A 26,474-nucleotide genomic window follows, 5' to 3' on the forward strand; every position below is an offset into this window, starting at 1 on the left:
TGTTCTTAGGCCCAAATAATATGGGAAGAATCTGAGGCGCAGAAACGTTACATAACTTTGGTCAAGATCTCGTAGCTAGGAAGTGGTAGATTTCAGAAACAGCCAATCATACTTGGCTCAATAGTTTGATTCTATTTGTTTTCAAACATTATGTCTTGTTTGTGATTTTGTATTTCAACAGTGCATTTTCTCATATTTTCTAGTGAAGCAATGTTGTTTCAAACTGTAGTAACAAGGCCAAACAAGTGACTTCAGGACTTTATTAATTCTTGATGAAAAACTGTCTGGCTGCCTTTAAATCATGGAAGATGTTAAGTTCTTGGCCTTAATATTATAATCCCTGTATTATTTGAAGAATTAGAATTCAGAAAGTTATTAAAAAGCTTGTTTAACTTGAATAAGAAGTGACTGCCAGATTTACCTGTAACTTTTCATAGGAATATAAATAGAGTGGTTGAGTATGGAATTTGGAGTCAGGCCTGAATTTTAATGCCAGCTTGGAAGTTTACTAGCTGTGTGATCTTGGGCAAATTATATTAATATATCCTTTCTTGGGCTTCCCTGGTGGCTCAGTGGTTGAGAGTCCACCTGCCGATGCAGGGGGACACGGGTTCGTGCCCCGGTCCGGGAGGATCCCACGTGCCGCGGAGCGGCTGGGCCCGTGAGCCGTGGCCGCTGGGCCTGCGTGTCCGGAGCCTGTGCTCCGTGATGGGAGAGGCCACAGCAGTGAAAGGCCCGCATACCGCCAAAAAAAAAAAATAGGATATATATATATATATATATATATATATATATATATATATATATATATATATATATATCCTTTCTTACCCTGTTCCTTAAAGTGTAAATTGGGTATCATAATATTACCTTCCTAATAGGTTTATTTGTGGATTAAATGAAATACTGGTTTTAAAGGATTTAGCATGGTATCTGGAACAATTAATGCTCCAGAAAATGTTTTGTGCTCATTCAGTGTTATCACTGATATCTTTAAGAATTAATTTCTCTATATTTGACTACTGTCAGTAGATCAAGATGATGATTGGAATTTATACCATTTCTCTAATGTTTGACAGTTTTTATGACCTTTTCCTAATTAACCCATAAGTTACAGTGGTTAACTAGTTTCTATCATAATTCTTAACATTCTGAGATAAAATTGAGATCTGATATTTTTATGGTGAACAGTAATGCCTCATTAATGAACTGTTGGTTTTTTCCTTGAGGCCAGTACTAAAAAGAAATTGGGGGAGGGGGTATCAATAATAAATACAACTTAAGTAAGAAGCAGAAGAATATCATCATTAATTGTAATGATATTTGGAGATCATACAATTATAATAAGAGATCATACAATTATAATAAGCTCAGTGTAATGTGAATGTTTTCCTTCCATTCCTCCCTGTTAGCCAGGTTCTAAGGTGGTAATAAAATGAAGGAAGAAGGAATATGATTATAGACCAGGTTTCCTACTTAGTGTTCATTTTATACAGGACTATAAATAATGCTGCAGAAGACCAGCATGGTTCTTTATAAATAGGTCTTTGTCAGAGTTGCTGAGCCTGAAAAGGTGATTATTTAAATTCTAAGTCCCCTGTCCAATCCCTGAAGTCACCTCTTTTTCTGCCTGCCTTTTTCTTCTGGATGAAGAAGACTCTTCTGTATTGACTCTGCTTTCATACTGTTTGCCTTGAAATAAGTTTCTATCACATTAGAGAAGTTTGCTTTGTTCATGGATTTGTCTTGAGACAGGCAGATAGCCATGCACCCCAGCTGCTTACCAGGCCTTTTGGATTGGGAACTCCATCTTCCCTATGTTGTTTTATTAGTTCACTGGCCATAGATTAAAAGTTATTGGCTGAGCAGTTGGTTAAATCTCAGGGCAGGTGTAAGAATGCATGTTACAGATTTATTCTGGAAAGCCTCTTAAATCTTTCCACCTGTGTCCTGCTGAGTGTGAAGCATATTAGGCCAGAAAGCCGAGAAACTCCATTCCCATGTTGCTGAATATATTTTAAAAATTACATCTTTCACATTTGTTTCAACAATATGCAGTATTTACTAATGACACTCTATAATATTGTGGAATTTCTCTTTTTAACTAAAGGAAACAAAATACATTTTTATATTTGGCTTTGAAAAGCCAAAAACATCATTGGCTTTTCAAAATCCCAAACTGAAGGAGCAATATTAATAGTCATTCAAAATTCAGAACAAAGGAAGTTTTCCCATATGAACAATGAACAGTAAAAGAAAGAAAATCCACTGGTTTTCATCTTTGTTTTCTTTTTCCAAAGGCCAGTGTCTGTTTTCCTCTTTGCTTAGTTTACCTAATGCTCTATTTTCCTATATTTTGCTTGGTCCTATTTTTCTTCCTATGTCAATTTGTAAAACTGAGTTTTGGACATTTCTGTCTGCATTTTTCTATGCTTCTTTTAGTTACTGTTTCTGTGTCCCATTTTGAGTCTTCTTACATTTTTTTCCTCCTTGATTTCTTGCTCTTTAGTCTCTTCTGTTTCTCAGTCATCTGTCCTGTGCCACCCTGCTCTCCTGGACATAAAAAATGCCAGTGACCTCATTTTCCTAGACTTTTTTTTTTTTTGGCCACACCACTTGGCATGTGGGATCTTACTTCCCCAACAAGGGATCAAACTTGTGCCCACCACATTGGAAGCATGGAATCTTAACCACTGGACCACCAGGGAAGTCTCTCCTGGAATTTTTTTAAACATACATTCTTAGATCTCTGGACTCCTTCATGTTTGTCTGTCTGTCTCTTCCTATGAATTACTGCGATCTCTATATACTTCATGTTGAAAAAAGATTCATACTTCTTTTTTCATATGTCCTGGTACTTTTTAACCCTTTAACTTCTTAATTCCTATAGAAGCTTTGAACATTTGTGAAAAGAGAACCCTAAGTTACTTGTGATTAGTGATAATCACAATGCAGGGGACGCGGGTTCGTGCCCCGGTCCAGGAGGATCCGCATGCCGCGGAGCAGCTGGGCCCGTGGGCCATGGCCGCTGAGCCTGCGCATCCAGAGCCTGTGCTCCACAGCGGGGCAGAGGCCACAGCAGTGAGAGGCCCGCATACCACAAAAAAAAAAAAAACTCTCCAGAAGGTGGGCATAGAGGGAACCTACCTCAACATAGTAAAGGCCATATATAACAAACCCACAACTAACATCATACTCAATGGTGAAAAGCTGAAAGCATTTCCTCTAAGATCAGGAACAAGATGAGGACATCCACTCTCACCACTTTTACTCAACATAGTATTGGAAGTCCTAGCCAAGGCAATCAAAGAAGAAATAAAAGGAATCCAAATTGGAAAAGAAGAAGTAAAACTGTCGCTGTTTGCAGATAACATGATACTATACGTAGAAAATCCTAAAGATGCTACCAGAAAACTACCAGATTAATTGATGAGCTCTAGTAAAGTGGCAGGATACAAAATTAATACACAGAAGTCTGTTGCACTTCTATACACTAACAAACAACGAAAGATCAGAAAGAAAAATTACGGAAATGGTCCCATTTACCACCACTTCAAAAAAAGAATAAAATACCTAGGAATAAACCTACCTAAGGAGGCAAAAGACCTGTACTCTGAAAACAATAAGATGCTGATGAAAGAAATCAAAGATGGCACAAACAGATGGAAAGAAGTACACTGCTCTTGGATTGGAAGAATCAATATTGTTAAATGAGTATACTACCCAAGGCAAGCAGTCTACATATTCAATGCAATCCCTATCAAAATACCAATGACATTTTTTTTTTAACAGAAGCAGAACAAACAATTTTTTAATTTGTATGGAGACAAAAAAGACCCCGAATAGCCAAAGCAATCTTGAGAAAAAGAAATGGAACTGGAGGAATCAGGCTCCCTGAATTCAGACTATACTACAAAGCTACAGTAATCCAGACAATATGGTACTGGCACAAAAACAGAAATATAGATCAATGGAACACGACAGAAAGCCCAGAAACCACACACCTATTGTCAATTAGTCTATGACAAAGGAGGCAAGAATATCCAATGGAGAAAAGACAGTCTCTTCAATAAGTGGTGCTCGGAAAACTGGACAGCTAATGTCAAAGAATGAAATTAGAACATTCTCTAACACCATATACAAAGATAAACTTAAAATGGATTAAAGGCCTAAATGTAGGACCGGATACTATAAAACTCCTAGACGAAAACATAGGTAGAACACTCTGACATAAATTGCAGTTGTATCTTTTTGGATCCATCTCTTACAGTAGTGGAAATAAAAATAAAAATAAACAAATGGGACCTAATGAAACTTAAACGGTTTTGCACAACAAAGGAAACAATAAACAAAACAAGAGCCTGAACCAAGATGGCAGAGTAGAATGACGAGCTCCTGCGAGAACACCAGAATCACAATTAACTGCTGAACAGTCATCCACAGGAAGACACTGGAACTCACCAGAAAAGATACCCCACATCCAAAGACAAAGGAGAAGCCACAGTGAGATGGTAGGAGGGGTGCAATCACAATAAAATCAAATCCCATAATTTCTGGGTGGGTGACTCACAAACTGGAGAATACTTATACCACAAAAGTACAACCACTGGAGTGAAGGTTCTGAGCCCCACATCAGGCTTCTGAACCTGGGGATCCAGCAACAGGAGGAGGAATTCCTAGAGAATCAGACTTTGAAGGCTAGTGGGATGTGATTGCAGGACTCTGACAGGACTGGGGGGAAAAGAGACTCCACTCTTGGAGGGCACACACAAAGTAGTGAGTGCATCAGGACCCAGGGGAAGGAGAAGTGACCCCATAGGAGACTGAACCAGACCTACCTGCTAGTATTGGACGGTATCCTGCAGAGGCAGTAGGTGGCTGTGGCTCACTGTGAAGACAAGGACACTGGCAGCAGAAGTTCTGGGAAGTACTCCTTGGCATAAGCCCTCCCAGAGTCCGCCATTAGCCCCACCAAAGAGCCTGCAGGGTCCAGTGTTGGGTCACCTCAGGCCAAACAACCAACAGGGTGGGAACCCAGCCCCAACCATCAGCAGTCAAGCGGATTAAAGTTTTACTGAGCTCTGCCCACCAGAGCAACAGCCAGCTCTACCCACCACCAGTCCCTTCCATCAGAAAACTTGCACAAACCTCTTAGATAGCCTCATCCACCAGAGGGCACACAGCAGAAGCAAGAACTACAATCCTGCAGCCTGTGGAACAACAACCACAGTCACAGAAAGACAGACAAGATGAAAAGGCAGAGGGCTATGTACCAGATGGAGGAACAAGATAAAACCCCAGAAAAACAACCAAATGAAGTGGAGATAGATAGGCAACCTTCCAGAAAAAGAATTCAGAATAATGATAATGAAGATGATCCAGGACCTTGGAAAAAGAATGGAGGCAAAGATTGAGAAGATGCAAGAAATATTTAACAAAGACCTAGAAGAATTAAAGAACAAACAAACAGAGATGAACAATACAATAACTGAAATGAAAAATACACTAGAAGGAATCAATAGCAGAAAAACTGAGGCAGAAGAATGGATAAGTGGCCTGGAAGACAGAATGGTGGAATTTACTGCTGCTGAACAGAATAATGAAAAAGAATGAAAAGAAAGGAAGACAGCCTAAGAGACCTCTGGGACAACATTAAACACAACAACATTCCCATTACAGGGGTCCCAGAAGGACAAGAGAGAGAGAAAGGACCTGAGAAAATATTTGAAGAGGTTATAGTCGAAAACTTCCCTAACATGGGAAAGGAAATAGCCACCCAAGTCCAGGAAGCGCAGAGAGTCCCATATAGGATAAAGCCAAGGAGAAACACGCCGAGACACATAATAATCAAATTGGCAAAAATTAAAGACAAAGAAAATTACTGAAAGCAGCAAGGGAAATACAACAAATAACATACAAGGGAACTCCCATAAGATTAACAGCTGATTTCTCAGAAGAAATTCTACAAGCCAGAAGGGAGTGGCATGATATACTTAAAGTGATGAAAGGGAAGAACCTACAACCAAGATTACTCTACCCAGCAATGATCTCATTCAGATTCGACAGAGAAATCAAAAGCTTTACAGACAAGCAAAAGCTAAAAGAATTCAGCACCACCAAACCAGCTCTGCAACAAATGCCCAAGGAACTTCTCTGAGTGGGAAACACAAGAGAAGAAAAAGACCTACAAAAACAAACCCAAAACAATTAAGAAAATGGTCATAGGAACATACATATCGATAATTACCTTAAACGTGACTGGATTAAATGCTCCAACCAAAAGACACAGGCTTGCTGAATGGATACAAAAACAAGACCCATATATATGCTGTCTACAAGAGACCCACTTCAGACCTAGGAACACATACAAACTGAAAGTGAGGGGATGGAAAAAGATATTCCATGCAAATGGAAATCAAAGAAAGGTGGAATAGCAATACTCATATCAGATAAAATAGACTTCAAAATAAAGAATGTTACAAGAGACAAGGAAGGACACTACATAATGATCAAGGAATCAATCCAAGAAGAAGATATAACAATTATAAATATATATGCACCCAACATAGGAGCACCTCAATACCTAAGGCAACTGCTAACAGCTATAAAAGAGGAAATCGACAGTAACATAATAATAGTGGGGGACTTTAACACCTCACTTACACCAATGGACAGATCATCCAAAATGAAAATAAATAAGGAAACAGAAGCTTTAAATGACACAAAAGACCAGATAGATTTAATTGATATTTATAGGACATTCATCCAAAAATAGCATATTACACTTTCTTCTCAAGTGCACACGGAACATTCTCCAGGATAGATCACATCTTGGGTCACAAATCAAGCCTCAGTAAATTTAAGAAAACTGAAATCATATCAAGCATCTTTTTTGACCACAACACTATGAGATTAGAAATGAATTACAGGGAAAAAAACGTAAAAAACACAAACACAAGGAGGCTAAACAATACGTTACTAAATAACCAAGAGATCACTGAAGAAATCAAAGAGGAAATCAAAAAATACATAGAGACAAATGACAATGAAAACAGGATGATCCAAAACCTATGGGATGCAGCAAAACCAGTTCTAAGAGGGAAGGTTATAGCTATACAAGCCTACCTCAAGAAACAAGAAAAATCTCAAATAAAAAATCTAACCTTACACCTAAAGGAACTAGAGAAAGAAGAACAAACAAAACCCAAAGTTAGCAGAAGGAAAGAAATCATAAAGATCAGAGCAGAAATAAATGAAATGGAAACAAACAAAACGAAAGCAAAGATCAATAAAACTAAAAGCTGGTTCTTTGAGAAGATAAACAAAATTGATAAGCCATTAGCCAGACTCATCAAGAGGGAGAGGACTCAAATCAATAAAATTAGAAATGAAAAAGGAGAAATTACAACAGACACCACAGAAATACAAATCATCCTAAGAGACTACTACAAGCAACTCTATGCCAATTAAATGGACAACCTGGAAGAAATGGACAAATTCTTAGAAAGGTATAACCTTCCAAGACTTAACCAGGAAGAAATAGAAAATATGAACAGATGAATCACAAGCACTGAAATTGAAACTGTGATTAAAAATCTTCCAACAAACAAAAGTCCAGGACCAGATGGCTTCACAGGTGAATTCTATCAAACATTTAGAGAAGCGCTAACACCTATCCTGCTGAAACTCTTCCAAAAATTGCAGAGGAAGAAACACTCCCAAACTCATTCTATAAGGCCACCATCACCCTGATACTAAAACCAGATAAAGATACTACAAAAAGGGAAAATTACAGACTAATATCACTGATGAGTATAGATGCAAAAATCCTCAACAAAATACTAGCAAACAGAATCCAACAACACATTAAAAGGATCATACACTATAATCAAGTGGGATTTATCCCAGAGATGCAAGGCTTTTTCAATATATGCAAATCAATCAATGTGATACACCATATTAACAAATTGAAGAAGAAAAACCTTATGATAATCTCAATAGATGCAGCAAAAGCTTTTCACAAAATTCAACATCCATTTATGATAAAAACTCTCCATAAAGTGGGCATAGAGGGAAACTACCTCAACATAATAAAGGCCATATATGACAAACCCACAGCAAACATCATTTTCAATGGTGAAAAGCTGAAAGCATTTCCTCTAAGATCAGGAAAAAGACAAGGATATCCATTCTTGCCACTATTATTCAACAATAGTTTTGGAAGTCCTAGCCACAGCAATCAGAGAAGAAAAAGAAATAAAAGGAATACAAATTGGAAAAGAAGTAAAACTGTCACTGTTTGCAGATGACATGATACTATACATAGAGAATGCTAAAGATTCCACCAGAAAACTACTAGAGCTAATCAATGAATTTGGTAAGGTTGCAGGATACAAAATTAATGCACAGCAATCTCTTGCATTCCTATACACTAATGATGAAAAATCTGAAAGAGAAATTAAGGAAACACTCCCATTTACCACTGCAACAAACAGAATAAAATACCTAGGAATAAACCTACCTAGGGAGACAAAAGACCTGTATGCAGAAAACTATAAGACACTGATGAAAGAAATTAAAGATGATACCAAAAGATGGAGAGATATACTATGTTCTAGGATTGGAAGAATCAATATTGTGAAAATGACTATACTACCCAAAGCAATCTACAGATTCAATGCAATCCCTATCCAATTACCAATGGCATTTTTTACAGAACTAGAACAAAAAATCTTAAAATTTGTATGAAAAGAAAAAAATGTATGGAGACACAAAAGACCCCGAATAGCCAAAGCAGTCTTGAGGAAAAAGGCGGAGCTGGAGGAATCAGACTCCCTGAGTTCAGACTATACTACAAAGCTACAGTTATCAAGACAATATAGTACTGGCACAAAAACAGAAATATAGATCAGTGGAACAAGATAGAAAGCCCAGAGATAAACTCATGCACCTATGGTCAGCTAATCTATGACAAAGGAGGCAAGGATATACAATGGAGAAAAGACAGTCTCTTCAATAAGTGATGCTGGGAAAACTGGACAGCTACATGTAAAAGAATGAAATTAGAACACACCCTAACACCACACACAAAAATAAACTCAAAATGGATTAGAGACCTAAATGTAAGACCGGACACTATAAAACTCTTAGAGGAAAACATAGGAAGAACACTCTTTGACATAAATCACAGCAAGATTTTTTTTTTTTTTTTTTCAGTACATGGGCCTCTCACTGTTGTGGCCTCTCCCGTTGCGGAGCACAGGCTCCGGACTCGCAGGCTCAGCAGCCATGGCTCACAGGCCCAGCCGCTTCGCGGCATGTGGGATCTTCCTGGACCATGGCACAAACCCGTGTCCCCTGCATCGGCAGGCGGACTCTCAACCACTGCGCCACCAGGGAAGCCCCAACAAGATCTTTTTTGATCCACCTCCTAGAGTAATGGAAATAAAAACAAAAATAAACAGATGGGACCTTATGAAACTTAAAAGCTTTTGCACAGCAAAGGAAACCATAAACAAGATGAAGACAGCCCTCAGAATGGGAGAAGTATTTGCAAATGAATCAACGGACAAAGGATAATCTCCAAAATATATAAATAGCTTATGCAGCTCAATATTAAAAAAGCAAACAACCCAATCAAAACATGGGCAGAAGACCTAAATAGTCATTTCTCCAAAGAAGACATACAGATGGCCAAGAAGCACATGAAAAGCTGCTCAGCATCACTAATTATTAGAGAAATGCAAATCAAAACTACGATGAGGTATCACCTCACACCAGTTAGAATGGGCATCCTCAGAAAATCTACTAACAACAAATGCTGGAGAGGGTGTGGAGAAAAGGGAACCCTCTTGCACTGTTGGTGGGAATGTAAATTGATACAGCCACTATGGAGAACAGTATGGAGGTTCCTTAAAAAACTAAAAATAGAATTACCATATGACCCAGCAATCCCACTACTGGGCATATACCCAGAGAAAACCATAATTCAAAAAGACACATGCACCCCAATGTTCATTGCATCACTGTTTACAATAGCCAGGTCATGGAAGCAACCTAAATGCCCATCAACAGACAAATGGATAAAGATGTGGTACATATATGCAATGGAATATTAGCCATAAAAAAGAACGAAATTGGGTCATTTGTTGAGACATGGATGAATCTAGAGACTGTCATACAGACTGAAGTCAGAAAGAGAAAAACAAATATCGTATATTAACACATATATGTGGAACCTAGAAAAATGGTACAGATGAACCAGTTTGCAGGGCAGAAATTGAGACACAGATGTAGAGAACAAACGTATGGACACCAAGGTGGGGGGAAGTGGCGGGGGGGTCGGGGTGGTGGTGTGATGAATTGGGAGATTGGGATTGACATGTATACACTGATGTGGATAAAACTGATGACTAATAAGAACTTGCTGTATAAAAAAATAAATAAAATTCAAAAAAGAAAGAAAAAAATAAAACAAAAACACAGCCTATGGAATGGGAGAAAATATTTGCAAACGATGTGACCCACAAGGGCTTAATTTCCGAAATATATAAACAGCTCATATATCTAATGTCAAACAACCCAATCACAAAATAGAGAAAAGATCTAAATAGACATTTCGCCAAACAAGATATACAGGTGGCCAAAAGGCACATGAAAAGATGCTCAACATCACTAATTATTACAGAAATGCAAATCAGAACTACAGTGAGGTACCACCTCACACTAGTTAGAATGGCCATCATTAAAATAACAAATGCTGGAAAGGATGTGGAGAAAAAGGAACCCTCCTACACTGTTGGTGGGAATGTAAATCGGTACAGCCAGTATGGAGAACAGTATGGAGGTTCCTTAAAAAACTAAAAATAGAGCTACATATGATCCTGCAATCTCACTCCTAGGCACAGATCCAGAGAAAACTGTAATTCGAAAAGATGCATGCACCCCAATGTTCACTGCAGCACTATTTACAATAGCAAAGACATGGAAGCAACCTAAATGTCCATTGACAGAAGAATGGATAAAGAAGAAGATGTGGTATATATACACAATGGACTATTACTCAGCCATAAAAAAGAATGAAATAACGCCATTTGCAGCAACATGAAGGGACCTGGAGATTATCATACTAAGTGAAGTAAGCCAGACAGCAAACGAGACATACCATATCATATCACTTATATGTGGAATTCTTTTGCCAATGATACAAATGAACTTATTTACAAAACAGAAATAGACCCACAGACATAGAACACAAACTTATGGTTACCAAAGGGGAAAAGGTGGGGGGGATAAATTAGGAGTTTGGGATTAACATATATATACTATATATAAAATATGTAACCAACAAGGACCTACTGTATAGCACAGGGAACTATACTCAATATTTTGTAATAACCTATATGGGAAAAAACATCTGAAAAAGAATAGATGAGTATATGTATAACTGAATCACTTTGCTATACACCTGAAAGTAATACAACATTGTAAATCAACTATAATTCAGTTTTTAAAAATACTGTCAAAGTGATCAAAAACAAGGAAATTCTAAGAAATTGCCACAGCCAAGAATCACTTAAGGAGACATCACAACTAAATCTAATGTGGTATCCTGAATGGGATCCTAGAACAGAAAACAGGATGTCAGGTAAAAGTTAAGCATATTAGTTTCCTAGGGCTGCCATAACAAAATACCACAGACTGGGTGGCTTAAACAACAAATATATTTTCTCACAGTTCTGGAAGTCCAAGCTCTAAATGCCAGCAGGGTTGATTTCTGTTGAAATCAACAAAACAGCTGCCTTCTTACCGTTTCCTCACATGGCCCTTTCTGTGTGTGTATGTGCTCCTAGTGTCTCTTCCTCTACTTTTAAGGACATCAGTTCTCTTGGATTAAGGCCCTACCCATATGACCTTATTTAATTTTAATTACCTCCTTTAAAGGCCCTATCTCCATATACAGTCATATTGGGAGTTAGGGCTTCAACATATGAATTTGGGGGGAATGTAATTTAGTCCACAATACTAGGGAAATCTAAATAAACTTTACTTAATAAGATATCAGTGTTAGTTCATTAAGTGTAAGAAATGTACCATATTAATGTAAGATAGTAATAGGGAAAATTGGTTTAGGGGTATAAGGGAACAGTACTATCTGGTCAGCGTTTCTGTAAATGTAAACCTCTTCTAAAAATAAAAGTAAAATAAATTTTGAGAAATGAGTAAGAAGAGTAAGAAGGTAATGATCTTTCTCAGTAAGATGCCAAAACTATGTTAATTGAAGCAGTGGGAAACAGTACAGGGTAGATTATTCAAGAAATGAAATTGGGACAACTAAGTAACTATTTGGGGAAAAGAAATTACAATTTTATCTTACCCAAATACTAAAAGAAAATTCTAAATTGATTAACAAGTGAAAAAAGAACTGTAAAAGTGCTAGAAGAAAATATAGGTGGATATTTACATGGTCTTAATGTGAGGAAAGACTTCTTAAGTATGACTCTAAAGACAGACTTAAAGGAAGACACTACTCACTTGCACTGTATAAAAAACTGTAAAGTTCTGTATGGAAGCAAAGAAGGAAGGGAAAAGGAGGGATAGATAGAAGGAAGATAGGAGGTGAAACTCAAAAAACAAATGACAAACTACAAAGTCTACTTGTAGTTTATGTGATAAATAAGGATTTATATTCTTAATATATTCTCACAAATCCATAAAGAGAAGATGAGTATGCCCTTTTTTTTTTTAATGGGCAAAGGACACAAATATACATGTTGCAAAAGAAATACAAATAGCCAAAAACATTATGGGGGGGATGGGGAATGAAAACAAAAATCAGTTTATTAATCAAAACAAAATAAGGCACTCTGTTGATGAATGAATTGGTATATCCTTTTTGAAGGGAAGTTAGATCATATATATCAAGTGCCTTACAAGTGTACAAATCTTTGACCTAAGAATTCTACTTATAGGAATTTATCCTAAGCGTTAGTAAAGATAATTCCAAATGACAGAAATATCTTCAACTAAAAATGGGGGTTTATCAGCATGGGAAGCTTAAGAACTGGAGCTAGGGCATAGCTGTGTCAGAGTTCAGCCAATGTCAGGAATCTCTGTCATCTGGCTCCATTTTCCTCTCATTCCATAGGCAGGCTTCCCACCCAGGAGGTGGCCTCCAGAAGCTCTGGGCTTATGTTTCCATTATGGCCAACCCCATAGTTCCAGAAAAAGTCCTGAGCCAGTTCTGTTTGACCTTGCCGGATTCAAATGCCCATTCCCTGATCTAATCACTGGTTAGTCTGCACAGGCCTATCCCATGTGTTCCCTTCCTCAGACAAGGACAAGGGAGTCCCAACCACATGGGCTGACAGTAGGGAAGGGTCATTTCTGAAAGGAAAAGACCAATCTACTGAAAGAAAGAATGTTGAACCAGCCCCCCCCCCGAAACATTTACTACAAATAAGAAAATCCAAATATTTTTCACATAGATATTATTTGCAGTAATGTTTGTAAAGGTAGAAATTTGAACAAGACTAAGAATCCTAATATAAGGTGGATTTTAAATTATCTGTAGGACCAAATATTAGGCAATGAATACAAAGTTAGCCTAGGTACCCAACTAATACAATCGGCTATATAGTACTGTACTATAATAGGTTTATAATACTTTTTGCACAGATAATACATAAAAAACACAAAAAATAAAGACAACATTTTTAATCTTGCAGTACAGTACCTTGAAAAGTACAGTAGTACAGTACAACAGCTGGCATACAGGGGCTGGCATCAAGTGAAGAGGCAAGAAGAGTTACTGACTGGAAGAGGGAGAGAAGGTGGGAGATGGTAGAGCTGAAGGATTGTCAGCAATAGGAGATGAGGGCAAGGTGCAATCTCACTCAGGCCTGACGTTGATGGCACAGGGTCTGGTTCCTTGCTGGATTCAATTCTATCTACCCTCTTGAAAAAATGATCCAGTGATGTCTGGGTAGTAGTTGTGTTTTTCCTCATCATAGATGACATGGTAGCACTGGATTGCATTTTGAACGGCTGCTGCAACCTTTGTGTACTGTTCTACGTTCGGGTCCTGTGCCTCAAAAAACTAACAGTGCCTCCTCAAATAAAGAAAATCCCCTTGCCATTTCCTGTCATGAATGTCTTCGGTTCTTCAGTTACTTCTTCTTCCTCTTATCTCTCTTAGTCCTCTCTCTGGGCCTCCAATTCCATCAGGTCTTCTTTAGTAAGCTCCTCATTATAAGAACGAGCGACGTCTTCCATCTTTTTGCCTCTCTCCACTTTCTCAATTATTTTCACTTTTGTTTCCATCGTTATTGCTTGGTGCTTCTTAGCAGTACAAGCTACATCACAGCTGCTTTTATGCTTGCTTCCAGACATCCTGGGCTTGAAATAAAGATACCGTACTACTATACTCTGTACAGTACTGTACAGTAAAGTACACAAGAGCACAACCACTTGTAGAGGATGCACACACGTGATATTGTACGCCACACACGTGAACTAACTTACATGATTGGACAGGCGAATGCACATTCGCATCTTTGAAAGTTTACAACTTGAAGGTTCATATGTAGGGGACTTACTATAAGTGTATATACATATTTAGACATGCATAGAACAAAGTGTAGGAAGTGATGTGCCTGTATGTTTACAGTAGTTATTGATAAGCTATGGAGTTACAGGTAATTTTGTTTTTTCTTTTTGCCTCTAAGGATTGCTTTACTTTGCACAAAGAAAAAACATACAAAGACAGTGAATGTATGTTAATCATGCTATGAAAGTTGTAAAAATAAGATTTCTGTAATTCTTTCAATCTATAAATAGCTTCTGCCCTTTCAATGGCTTATGGCGTAGTGTAGACAGGACATATTATAAATACACATATAAACCTACAGTTAAGTGAGATCAAATAAGTTTTGTATGATAATGTACGTGAAAACACTTTGAAAAAGGGTATGAAGTTTAATAGAATAGTATAAAAATGATAAATATATACAAGATCACTTTATATTAACACCCATACACACAAAATACAAAATAAGTTAAAATGGTAAGTGTTTGGACCACAATTGGAGGCATGATGTTTGAACCTCGTTCTAACTATGTAAATATGGTGCTTATTACCATACCCTCTTCACAGATAAGGAAACAGAGACCTGAAGAGCAATGTGACTTTCCTACAGAAACACCGAATGACTGCATTTTAACTCAAACCCAGGTCTTCTGACTTCAATCCGCAAAAGCTTCCATAAAAGGTGTTAGAGAAATTCAAAGGCAGAAGTAGGTCCTGAGGCCCAAGGCAGTCAGATTTTTAGTTGGAAATGGCAGTTAAATTGGGCCTTGGAAGCTCAGGGGACATAAACCAGTGTGAAGGAGGTCGTAGGGCATTCCAGAGAAGTGACATGGACAGAAGTATGCTGTGGCCCATCTCTGATACAGAGCAGGGTGTGGTTTTTTCAAAGGATCAGATGTGGGTTAAACTTAAAAATTATTTTGTCTCACTGAAATTTCTTTTAAAAAAAGCCTGTTTTTGCTTTTCAAATACAAGTCTCCTTTCAAGCCCTCTCCCACCAAAAGGAAAAAAAAAAAAGAAAACTTATAAACTAGATCATTTAAGTTTCTATCCAAAGTCCCTTAAGAACGATAACTTAAGTAATAATCAGGGATTATTTAGTTGGGTTTCTTAAGAATTCTAACCAAACAGAGAAATGAGAAGCTGTCAACACACTATACTAAAGACAAATTATGTAGGTGACAAAGTTTCACAAAGAAAGGCAGGGCCTTTCAACCCAAGTAGAGGAAGGCTGTCTGAGGACAATTTATGTATTTTTTTCCCCTACCTTATACCTCTAAGGCTGAGTACAGAAGACAAATACCAATCATTAGGCAGTTTAACTGGCTCATTTGAGAAAGATCTGTTGGAGTTTTATAGCGTAAACTTAATGGTGGTGGAAATATGTTATTTTAGGTCTTAGACTATTAGCCTTTTCTCTAGTATTGTAGAGTCTGAAAGAAGAGTTAATTATCTGAAAGGCTTATAAACATCCAGTTGACACCTGAACAACGTGGAGGTTTAAGGCACCCACACTTCGTGCAGTTGAAAATCCGCTTATAATTTATAGTTGGCCCTCCATGTACCTGGTTCCTCCATAGAAACAGTTCCACATCTGCACAATCAACCAACCACAGATCATATAGTGTTATAGTGTTTACTGCTGAAAAACTCCACGTGTAAGTGGACCTGCCCATTTCAAATCCATGTTGTTCAAGGGTCAACTGAAATTGCTAAATAATTTGGAATTATCTATTGATACTCAAGGAGAAAGGTGAACAAAACCAGGTTTGTAGAGGTTACTGGCTACCCAGAAACGTGTTCATTCAGCATTTATTGAGGGCATTCTTCTTATCAAGGCTTGGTGACTGGTGTTACAAAGGCCAATAAAACAGAGCCATCTGCAGTCTAGTGAGGGAGGCTAAACTAAGACATGTACAGAAGAGGACCTTAACCCTCCTGGAAAAAGAGCAGGACAGGCCAGGAGAGGATTCAGGGACTGGTTTCCGGAGGGGATGACACCTCAACTGAAGCAGGGAGAGAAGTATATCACCATACAGAGGCAGCAAGGAGGCAAGAGAGAGCACGTTCTATACAGGAAACTGCAAGTAATTCAGGATGTCTAGAGCATACGATGTGAAGATGACATAGGAGCTTAGAGAGAGGAACAAAAGCCAAGTCATAGAGGCTATGTAAGAAATTTGGGTTTCATTGTTTAGACAATAGGGAACCACTGAAGGATTCAAAACAGGACAGTTTTCATGGCTAAATCTGAATTTTTGAAAAATATGTATGTAACAGAAAATACCTGGATATCATCATCAATCATAAAGGCAGTCCTTAGTAATTTGATGCCTGCGAAGAGACTGCCAGACATCCACCCTTAGAGTGTCAGGCTCTTTGGCTCTGCTCCTCTTGGACCTCCAGCTGAACGGTGTGTCCCTACCTAGCATCCTCATTTTAGGATGTATAGGGAGAAATTGGGACTAATTCCAGAGAGCAATGATTAAAGGCAATAACGGGATAAAAATTTACAGTGAAAATTCATTGCCTTTTTGTTTTGTTTGTTTCTTTTTGCAGTACGCGGGCCTCTCACTGTTGTGGCCTCTCCCGTTGCGGAGCACAGGCTCCGGATGCGCAGGCTCAGCGGCCCTGGCTTACGGGCCCAGCCACTTCGCGGCATGTGGGATCTTCCCGGATCGGGGCACGAACCTGTGTCCCCTGCATCAGCAGGCGGACTCTCAACCACTGTGCCACCAGGGAAGCCCCAAATTGCCTTTTTTTTAAAGCAAGTGTTCACCTAGTAGAGAGGTGTCTTTTCCCAAAGAGCCTCCCACATGGCTCAAGACATTTTTGGAACTTCTAATTGCATTATAGGCCAGCCTGGGAGCCACACAGATTATCATTCTTGTCTCTTTATAGTTGCCTTTTCAAAATGCTGTATTCCAAAATAAGCACTGCCCGATCTGATTTTTTTTATCCTATTCACTAGACTTAGCACTGAATTAACTTTTGATTTATTCCTGATGTTAAATACATCTTCACAAGATGAAAGTTTGTTACCTCTGAAGACATGCAGTCAAGTACCTGGTCAACTACTTACCAGCTACAAGTTTCTTGATCATGAATCTCTCAGGTTGCCTGTGAAATGGAGGTGAATAACATACTTCCCACCTACCCCACATAGTTATTGTGAAGACAGTACCAGACATGTGAAGGCTCTTCATAGACTGCTGTGTCAGAGGATGCTCTTCTTATTGTGCCCTCACATTTTGCAGGCAGTTTAAAAATGTACATTTGTTCTGGTGCCTGTGTGTTCATCTCCCCTAACAGATTGTTCACTTTAGGAGAGCAGGGCCTGGGTCCTACTTGGTTTTATTTCCCTGTTGTCTGACACTGGGTCTCACACATAAAAAGGCTCCAATATTTGTTGAATGAATAATTCAGTGTAGCTCCTTGCCTTTTACTCAGACTATATTTAAGAAATGGATAATACACTTGAGATTACTCAGTTAAAATAGGCTCAGAAGCCACTTAAGCTTCTTGAAGTATGTGAGTAGTTTGTCATTAGGAACCAGCTGTCCTTCATCTCTGAAGGGGCCAGAACAAATGGCTAATGAACTCAAGCTGAAAGCCTAAAGACTCTTAAACTTTAATGCTGTGGTCCTAACTTTGGCTGTATTTTTAGATCAGCAGGAAAAAAAACTTTAGATTACTGATGCTAGAGCCCCATCCTGAGACAATTAAATCAGTACCTCTAGAGGTGGAGGCCCGGTGTTGATAGTTTTAAAAACTACCCAAGTGATTGTAATGTGCAGCCTGCGTTTGTTGCTGGGCTCTGGGATTAGACTTTGAGAAATATTGCCTTAAAAGAAATCCTATCTAGTTCTACATTAGGTACCACAGGAAATGGGAAAGAACATAAGGCATGCTCCCACCACAGTCTACAGGGAATAAAAACTAGCCATCACTGATCTGAGAGCAGTGGAAAAGCAGCAATCAGTGTGTGCTGAGCTATGAGAGGTCGTGAAAAGGTAGACCTGTGAAGAGCTCCAGACTTTCTGCAGAACCTGTTAGACATTTTAAGTTTATCATAGGGGGCTTCCCTGGTGGCGCAGTGGTTGAGCGTCCGCCTGCCGATGCAGGGGACACGGGTTCATGCCCCAGTCTGGGAAGATCCCACATGCCGCGGAGCGGCTAGGCCCGTGAGCCGTGGCCGCTGAGCCTGCGCGTCCGGAGCCTGTGCTCCGCAACGGGAGAGGCCACAACAGTGAGAGGCCCGCGTACCGCAAAATAAATAAATAAATAAAAGTTTATCATAGAAATAAAAGACAGTCCCTGCCCACAAAAGAAGGTTAACTGTTAGGTTAGCAAACCAGCTAGTTCTAGCCAGAGGTCCTGGCCAATACGGAGGGTTTAAAGGCTTTGATTCCCAGCACCAATCACCATTCTGAGGACTGAGAACTCAACTGTGAACAAGACTCAAACTGTCTCAAATAACTGATGTTCACAACTAAGTGAACAGGCAATTACAAAATGGTGAGGGTTGATGAAAGAAACAAAATTAAGTTGGTGAGATAGGAAGATCCAGTCATTTGAGGGTTTTAAGGGTCGGGCTCAGCTATTTCAGTGGATTACAATAGCCAATAGTTTCTGGTCAAAGGGATGCTAAAAGGAGATATATAAGAAAGATTATTTTAGAACCTTCGGAGGTTAGAGGAAGGAGAAATAGTACAGACACAAAATAGTTAAGACACCTACAGCAATCTAAGGGTAGAGTGGTAAGTTTCTATATTAGGGAGACTTGGAAAGGGGAGTGTCTTATAGAATTTCTGATGAAAAAGATAGCTGTTTATATTACACAAGCATAAATAATTTAAATGCATTTCAGTCTGAAATGACTTATTAATATTGGAATTCTATATTTCACTTACTGTATGTCTGAGCATTATACCTCTGTTGCTTTCCCAATTAATATTAACTGCTGTCATATCTTAATCTACCTTACAATTGAATGAGAGTTTTTAAAAATGGATGTCAAATTAGTCAAGGTCCAGGTCCTTTTCGAAGACTCTCTTGTTTACTTTTGTTTATAATTCCACACAGTCTCATACAAGAAAAGAAAAAGAATAAACTTACTTGTTTTGGGGCTGTACCCCTCAGGTCTGCAAGCCTTGTAGTTGCCCAACCGTGAGACCAAAGAAAGAGCCTGGAAACAGCGAAAGAGACATCCAAGGTGTACTGGATAGGGAATCTTACAAGTCAGAAGCAAAATGTCCTGGAGCGACACCCCACCTATAAGGCAGACGGCAGGCAGGATGCAGCAGCAATCTTAGCTACTGCAGGGGAGAAGGAGGTTACCATTTATAGGGGGAATTGATGTCAGGTTGGCTCATCAGTTACCAGGGAAACCAGCAGAGGAGCATGTCCCTCTCAGCCCCTCAGGTTAACAATCGTCAGTGGGGCAGATGTTTCCCTTTGATAACCTAGCTTGGTGGAGTGGTTCTGATCTAAGCATTAGAACGATAACCACCTGGGACGGGGCAAACACGTAGGCAGTTAGCGTTAAGGCTCTGTGATTAAGAGGGAAGATCAGTCATGTGAGTAGGTGAAGTAGGGACTGGTTGAGCAGGGGATGTATAGAGAGCAAGAGAACCGCCATCTTGAGTGCCCTGGTCATACACAGCCTCTATGAAGATGGTAAGCCTCCATATTTCTATAACCACTAAAGTCAATGTCCTTACTTGAGAATCTGATCTTATGAAAAATTGTTATTAATCAGAACTAAACTTTTGTCTTTGCCTTCAAATGAACAAGTTCTAAAATGTTCATATGTAAATGATCAGTGTGTGATTCCAAAAGCTTCACTGCTCTTGTTGGGCCAATTCTATGACCAGTCACAGAGTGGATAGTATTGAGTTATTGGTACATACAAGATTGTAAACTACCAGACCTTATGTACTTGAATTAAGTCTGTATAATAAGTCTGCATGTGTATTCTCACAGGAGGCTGTAAAATGTGGGCATGCTTTCAATTCATGCAGTCTGTGATTTATGGAGTCACACAGGTCAGGAGTTTATTATGCTGAAAATCATAATAACTGTTTTGTTTTGCTTTTTAAAATGAAGTGACCGAAGCATGTTGAAAGATAAATGGGTGAAGCATTTTGATTATGTTTTTGTTTCAATTAAAGATTAAATATTATGCTGAGTAACCAGCCATGCTAAGCATTATGATATTAAAGCTGAAGTAATTTGTAAGCTGATAGCCCCTTCTTTCCTCTGGGTTTAGGTTTGTTATTAATCAAAATGTTGGACTTGTTTAGTGCAGTGGTGTATGAAACAAACAGTTGAAAAAGACAGCTACTTTACAGCTTTCTGTTCTTTCAGATTTGTAGGAAAATCTGTTTCTTTTTGTGGACTTTGTGCTGTTGTTCCCATGTCTAGATTTCATTTCTTATACCAAAGCCAACTAGATCTAGTAGTTGTAAGATCCCCTCATGGCGTAGAAAGGAGGAAGTTGCCTTTTTATGGTTTTATTTGACAAATTCTGGTAAAGTCATTTTTGAAACATGGACAGTCCCTACTAGAAATGATTATAACAAAAGACCCATCTGTCTTTTGGGGCAGAGAAAGGGATAATTTTTAAAATAGAAGAATGTGTATATGGAAAAGTATTAATAAGTTAACTAATATAGTGGGTTTTGTATTTTTATATCAGCATAGGAGTATTGAATAAAATTGTTTTGAAGGGAATAAGATTCCAGCTATTTTCTGGTTTGGGGTTAGGCATCAGCACAAATCATTTGGAAAGCCGCTGCACACTTACCGAAATACAGTGTAGGAGTCTGGGCTCCCCATGACGTGTGATAAGGACCTTTAACAGGACAGTCCCGCCACACTTCTAAACTTAGTCCTCATCAGTGGTAATACACTTACAATTTCTGAAGAGCTCACTCTAGGGAATGCTGCATAGATTGTAAGGAGTATCAAAGAAAAAGACCACCTCTCCATACCTGAAAAAAAAAAAAAGTTCAATTTATTACTTTAATAAGAAAGAGCTTGCTTTTAGACACAGTCTCTCTGAGCAAAGCAGGTTGCAAACCTTACGTAGAGTTTTGGGGTCAGGGATTGTTTAGGGGTTAATATCAGCCTCAGAAGCACCATTATTCAGGAGAGACTGCTGGTGATTGGCTGGCTTTCAGAAGCATGTCTCTGGCCTGGGTCTGCCACTGATTGGCCAACTTTCAAAAGCATGAGGCTGTCACTGATTATTTGGCTTTCAGAGGTGTATTTACTGAAGTGAGTTACCACTGATCATTTTGGCCTAGGCAAGTCACCATTAATTATTAAATCCTGTTTGATTGATTCAGTCTGGTTATAGTGGTCACTTGCTACCATGGCTGGAGAATAATTATCCTTTTGCTAGGAGTTGGGGCTTGTTTTATTCTCAGACGCTAATACTCAAACAGTGTAGAAAATTGAAAGCACAAGAAAATCAGACTCTGAGTACTCCATCTAAATAAGCAATAATCCTATGCTGCACTTTCTAAATGAGGTTGTTTCCAAGGTTAAGTCCATGGAAATATAAAAAGTCAGCAGTTCTCATGTGTGATATTGCATGTTATGAAATCTGATGCAAATAATATATTATTAATAATAAAGTATAGAAATGCAAATGTGCTTTACCTCAGTAAATAAGAGTAGACTCTAGTTCATCCACATAATAATGTCACTCATACTCATTGCATTCTAATGAGCTTTTCTGGGAAGGAAGAGGTGGTAAGATAAAACTTGTCAACCTGGTGAACAGTCAACCCTACCGAACTCTTTGCAATTGTAGTATCATTAATATTGTAACATTTCATTTCCCTCACAAAATCGTTTTAGGATTCTTCAAAATCTAAGTATATCCATGGGAATTTTTAACAAAAGTAAACTTCCCTCCGCATTTGTGGTACTGCAGGAAGAAAGGGTAGGGGAATCTCTGCTAGTATCTATTGCCCAATCCCTGCTCATATAGGGAAACAGAAATCACTGTAATATGTGGGTTTCATCTGCAAGTTACAACTGACATGTGGGGAGTGTTAACCCTTCAGGCGGTTTATCCCCATCTGCTGTGATAAAGTGTTGAGTGCGCCTATTTTTAAAACTGCTTAAATATTTAGTGGGGAAAGCCTTAGTAGTTCTGTTTATATATAAAAACTGATCTTTCCTCTTTCCAAATTCATTCACCTGCCCTAGAATCTGGTTTTGGGACCTCCCTATTTATTCCCAGCACCTCCTAATGGGAGGCAGAGCTAATCACTTACATATTTCTCTGCTGCTAAGCATAGCCAGCTTACAACCACTTAGGATTCAAGCACATGTTGAGACCTTAAGACCAGTAAGCATTTGATAAAGTAGGAAAGCAGGGTGGTTAGATTTGCTGTAATCAACAGTAGGAGGAGGAGGTTAGTCCATGGAGCCGTGCCAAAAGCTCAGTTTCTTTTTGTACAAAAAATTTTTTAAACTCAGCAATTCCCCAGAAAAGGGATTCATAACACCATTTGAACAGGAATTTTCTGAACACATTCCCTACTTGACCCATTTAACTGCTGAAAACAAAACAAAACCAGATAGGGCCGGTTTAATGTCGGGAGTTTTGCTCTGCAACCTGGCTGAGTGTGCTCTTTAAAGGAAGCTGGAAGAATGTTCTCTGAGTTTAGTTGAAGGAAGACTTCTGGGTAGAACTCTTTTAACCTCCCATCAGGAAAGGAACCTTGAGTGAAGTCTGAAGCAAAGAGACTCACTACTAGAAATACAAACCAACAAAACAAACTCCAGACATGTTTTTCAAATTTAAGTGTTTTCTGAGAAGCTGGCATCCATGTGGTATAAGCACCAGTAAACAATAAACCCATCTTGGTGTTTTGTACCCTTTTGGTTCATCATGCCAAGACAAGTGTAGTGTAGAATTTCTACTTTCAGTTCTCATGCAAAAATCAGTGAACCATCTCTCTCCCACTTTAGGATGTCGCATGTACTTCAGTTTGAGGATAAAAGCAGAAAAGTGAAAGATGCAAGCATGCAAGATTCAGACACGTTTGAAATCTATGATCCTCGGAATCCAGTGAACAAAAGAAGAAGGGAAGAAAGCAAAAAGCTGATGAGAGAGAAAAAAGAAAGAAGATAAAATGAGAGTGATGATAAACCAGAACTAGCTGGAAATGTGCCTGCAATAAATGGCCTTAAAACAGCCATTGTTCCCAACAGCATCACTTAAGGGTGTGAAAAGAAGCATTTTTGAACTTGTCGTCTGGTTTTGAAAAACAATTATCTTGTTATGTAAATTGTGGAATGATGTAAGCAAATGCTTTTGGTTACTGGTACATGTTTTTTTTCCCCTAATTGAGCTTTTATATTGCTAAATCTGAAATAAAATCACTTTCCTTCTAGTTTACATGTTAACCATTTGCAGAATGTACAAATCTGTTTGTATCTTTTTACCCTAAAATATGTGACGGCTCCGTTTTCAAGATTTTTTATAAGACATCTTTACAGAAAGAATATTTAAGGGAAACCTCTTTGGCATTCTGTTACCACAGCACTAACTTTGAAATATGATTTTTAAATTATGTAATAAAAAGATTGATGGTTTTGTTTTGCATATAAATATCTAAAAATAGCCAAATCAGTAAGACTCAATAGCCTTAAATCTTAAGAAACCCCTAAGTGAATGTTCACGCCTGCGTCTAGGCCAATGCAGTCAAGACAATAACACACTAAGTAATGTCAGCCAAGCTTATTGCACACCCTGGCTTGACCCCAGGCTACCGGCTCACTCCTCTGCCCTTCTCAGCACAGCAACGGCAGGAGCACATGCAGAGGTCCCATCCTGGCAATAGAACTTATTAAGAATTTAGCCTTTTATGACAATCAGTCATGCTGGTTATTTACTATATATTATCTGTACTATTTAGTCAGTGTTTTCTAGAATCTGAATGCCAAGATTATACCACAGGTTAACTTCCAGTTACCTACTAAAACCTCACCAGCCACGTCTTTTCAGGTAGTGTCTCATCAGCTCTCTCTTTTGAAGTGGAATCCAATAGGCTTTCTTTAGAGCGCTTGCTCTCACAACGTAGCCCCAGACGCTACACTAGAGCAGCAGCAGCATCACTTACAGCCACGTTAGAAATTCAAATTCCTGCCATACTACCCACCACCATTATCCCCATCCAGACTAATGCATCTGAAACTTTGATCATAGAAGGCTTGTTAAACAGACCGCTGCCTTCACTGCTGGTGATCCAATCTTTGGAGACTGACAATATCTAGTGAAGTTAAAAATGTTCATATCCAGTGATCCAAAATTTCTAATCCTAGGTCTGTTGCTAAGGAAATTCTCACACATTGCTCAAGGGGACCTGTACTAAATATACATTGAAGCATCAACCAAAGAGTGGATAAATAAGTTATTATACATCCATGCTATGGAATACTTCGTAAGCGGCGAAGATTAATAAACCAGAGTTGTGTGTACTAGTTTATCTTAAAAATAATGTGAGGAATAGGCAACCTCCTATATAAAAATTTAAAACACACAACTCACCATTATATATTGTTTACAGATGTATACATGTAGCAAAAGTATAAAAACATAAAAACTAGTGGTTACCTCTGAGGAGGCAGAAGGAATACACAGGGGGCTTCATTTGTGTTTGTAATGTTTTATTTCTTAAGATAGATGTTGGGTAGTCAAGCCTCATTATTCTCTTTACATTTTGGTATGCCTGAAATATTTCATAATTTGTTCTTTATGATCTAGAACCTGAGGTGAGAAGACAGAAGGACACCCCCTTTCTTTTTGGCTTCAGAAGTAGGAGAACGTTCCAAAGAGAAAAAGAGGGATATGATAAAGGTGTTCTGGGGAACAGATGCTAAGCCACCACAAATAAGCCAGTGTTTGGAAATGTGCCCTATCTTCCCCTCACCGCTGTAATATCAATTGTATTACAGATGTTCACAAAGCAAAATGTTGTTGTTTTCTAAACTCACAAAGTCTCCGTTGTTTATTATGAAAAGTATTACCACTGGATCTATTTGTATTGAAGTACCCCGTAGGTTTCTCTACCATTCCTCCAAGACTGTGTCCACCTAAAACAGTGTGGTTTTATCCCTAAAATAGAGGGGACCACAGGCCTCTAGGGCACAGCCAGAAGACTAGTATTCACAGGTTTAGAAGATAACTGAAAAAATTAAAACAGGTTGACTGAATGCGCCTCATCCTGCTTTAAATTGCAAGGAGCAGAAAGATCTGAAATTCTACAGAGATTAGAATCTTACCAGAATTTCACCATGATAATAAAACTCATTTTGAATTTAACTGAATAATAGCAATAACAATTTTTTAAAAGCTTAAGAACATGGTTAAATTATCTGTCATATATAGTATTAAATGTGCTTATAGTAAAATCTTTGGAAATGTCACAGGAACGTTTTTGGGCCATGTGAATTGCAAAAATGAAATAAAATGAGTTCAAAGACCAAAAAAAGAGAAAACGTAAGACAATTAGCCTGTATAGTTCATTCTAATTTTATATTTATTTGGATTTATTTTTCTCTATGTACTTGCCCTAGGGATGTTATCCTGAAACAGTGAAGTCCAGTAGCCATCTCCTTTGTTATCTATGGTGATGCTGGGCATTGTGGAGAACAGAAAGAAAAGCAACTCCTGGCAATTGTTTTTTCTCATTTTCTGACAAGCCATTTTTTTCACTTTGGTTGAAGCTGTCAGCGAGGTGAAAGTTAAAATTAACTCTAGACCTCTCCTTTCTCAATAGGTAATTGAAGAAATGCAGATTGCTCTAGAATTTTTAATGGTATAGTATCAAAACACACATTACCACATGCCCTCAGCTCTCTG

The 26,474-nt window shown here is 38.5% G+C and overlaps 1 protein-coding gene across 1 annotated transcript in view; it reads left to right on the forward strand.

Annotated features, from left to right (window-relative positions):
* The window catches only part of CWC27 (CWC27 spliceosome associated cyclophilin), a 233,780-nt gene extending 207,655 nt beyond the window's left edge, over positions 1 to 26,125 (forward strand). Inside the window, exon 14 of the mRNA XM_082651635.1 lies at positions 23,579 to 26,125. Coding sequence (XP_082507761.1) covers positions 23,579 to 23,741 — 163 coding nt within the window. The 3' untranslated portion in view covers positions 23,742 to 26,125. The remainder of the gene's footprint in view (positions 1 to 23,578) is intronic.
* The last annotated feature ends 349 nt before the right edge of the window (positions 26,126 to 26,474 follow it).

This window comes from Grampus griseus (genome assembly GCF_964374135.1).
Source record: "Grampus griseus genome assembly, chromosome: 3".
In the NCBI taxonomy this organism is placed as follows: Eukaryota; Metazoa; Chordata; class Mammalia; order Artiodactyla; family Delphinidae; genus Grampus; species Grampus griseus.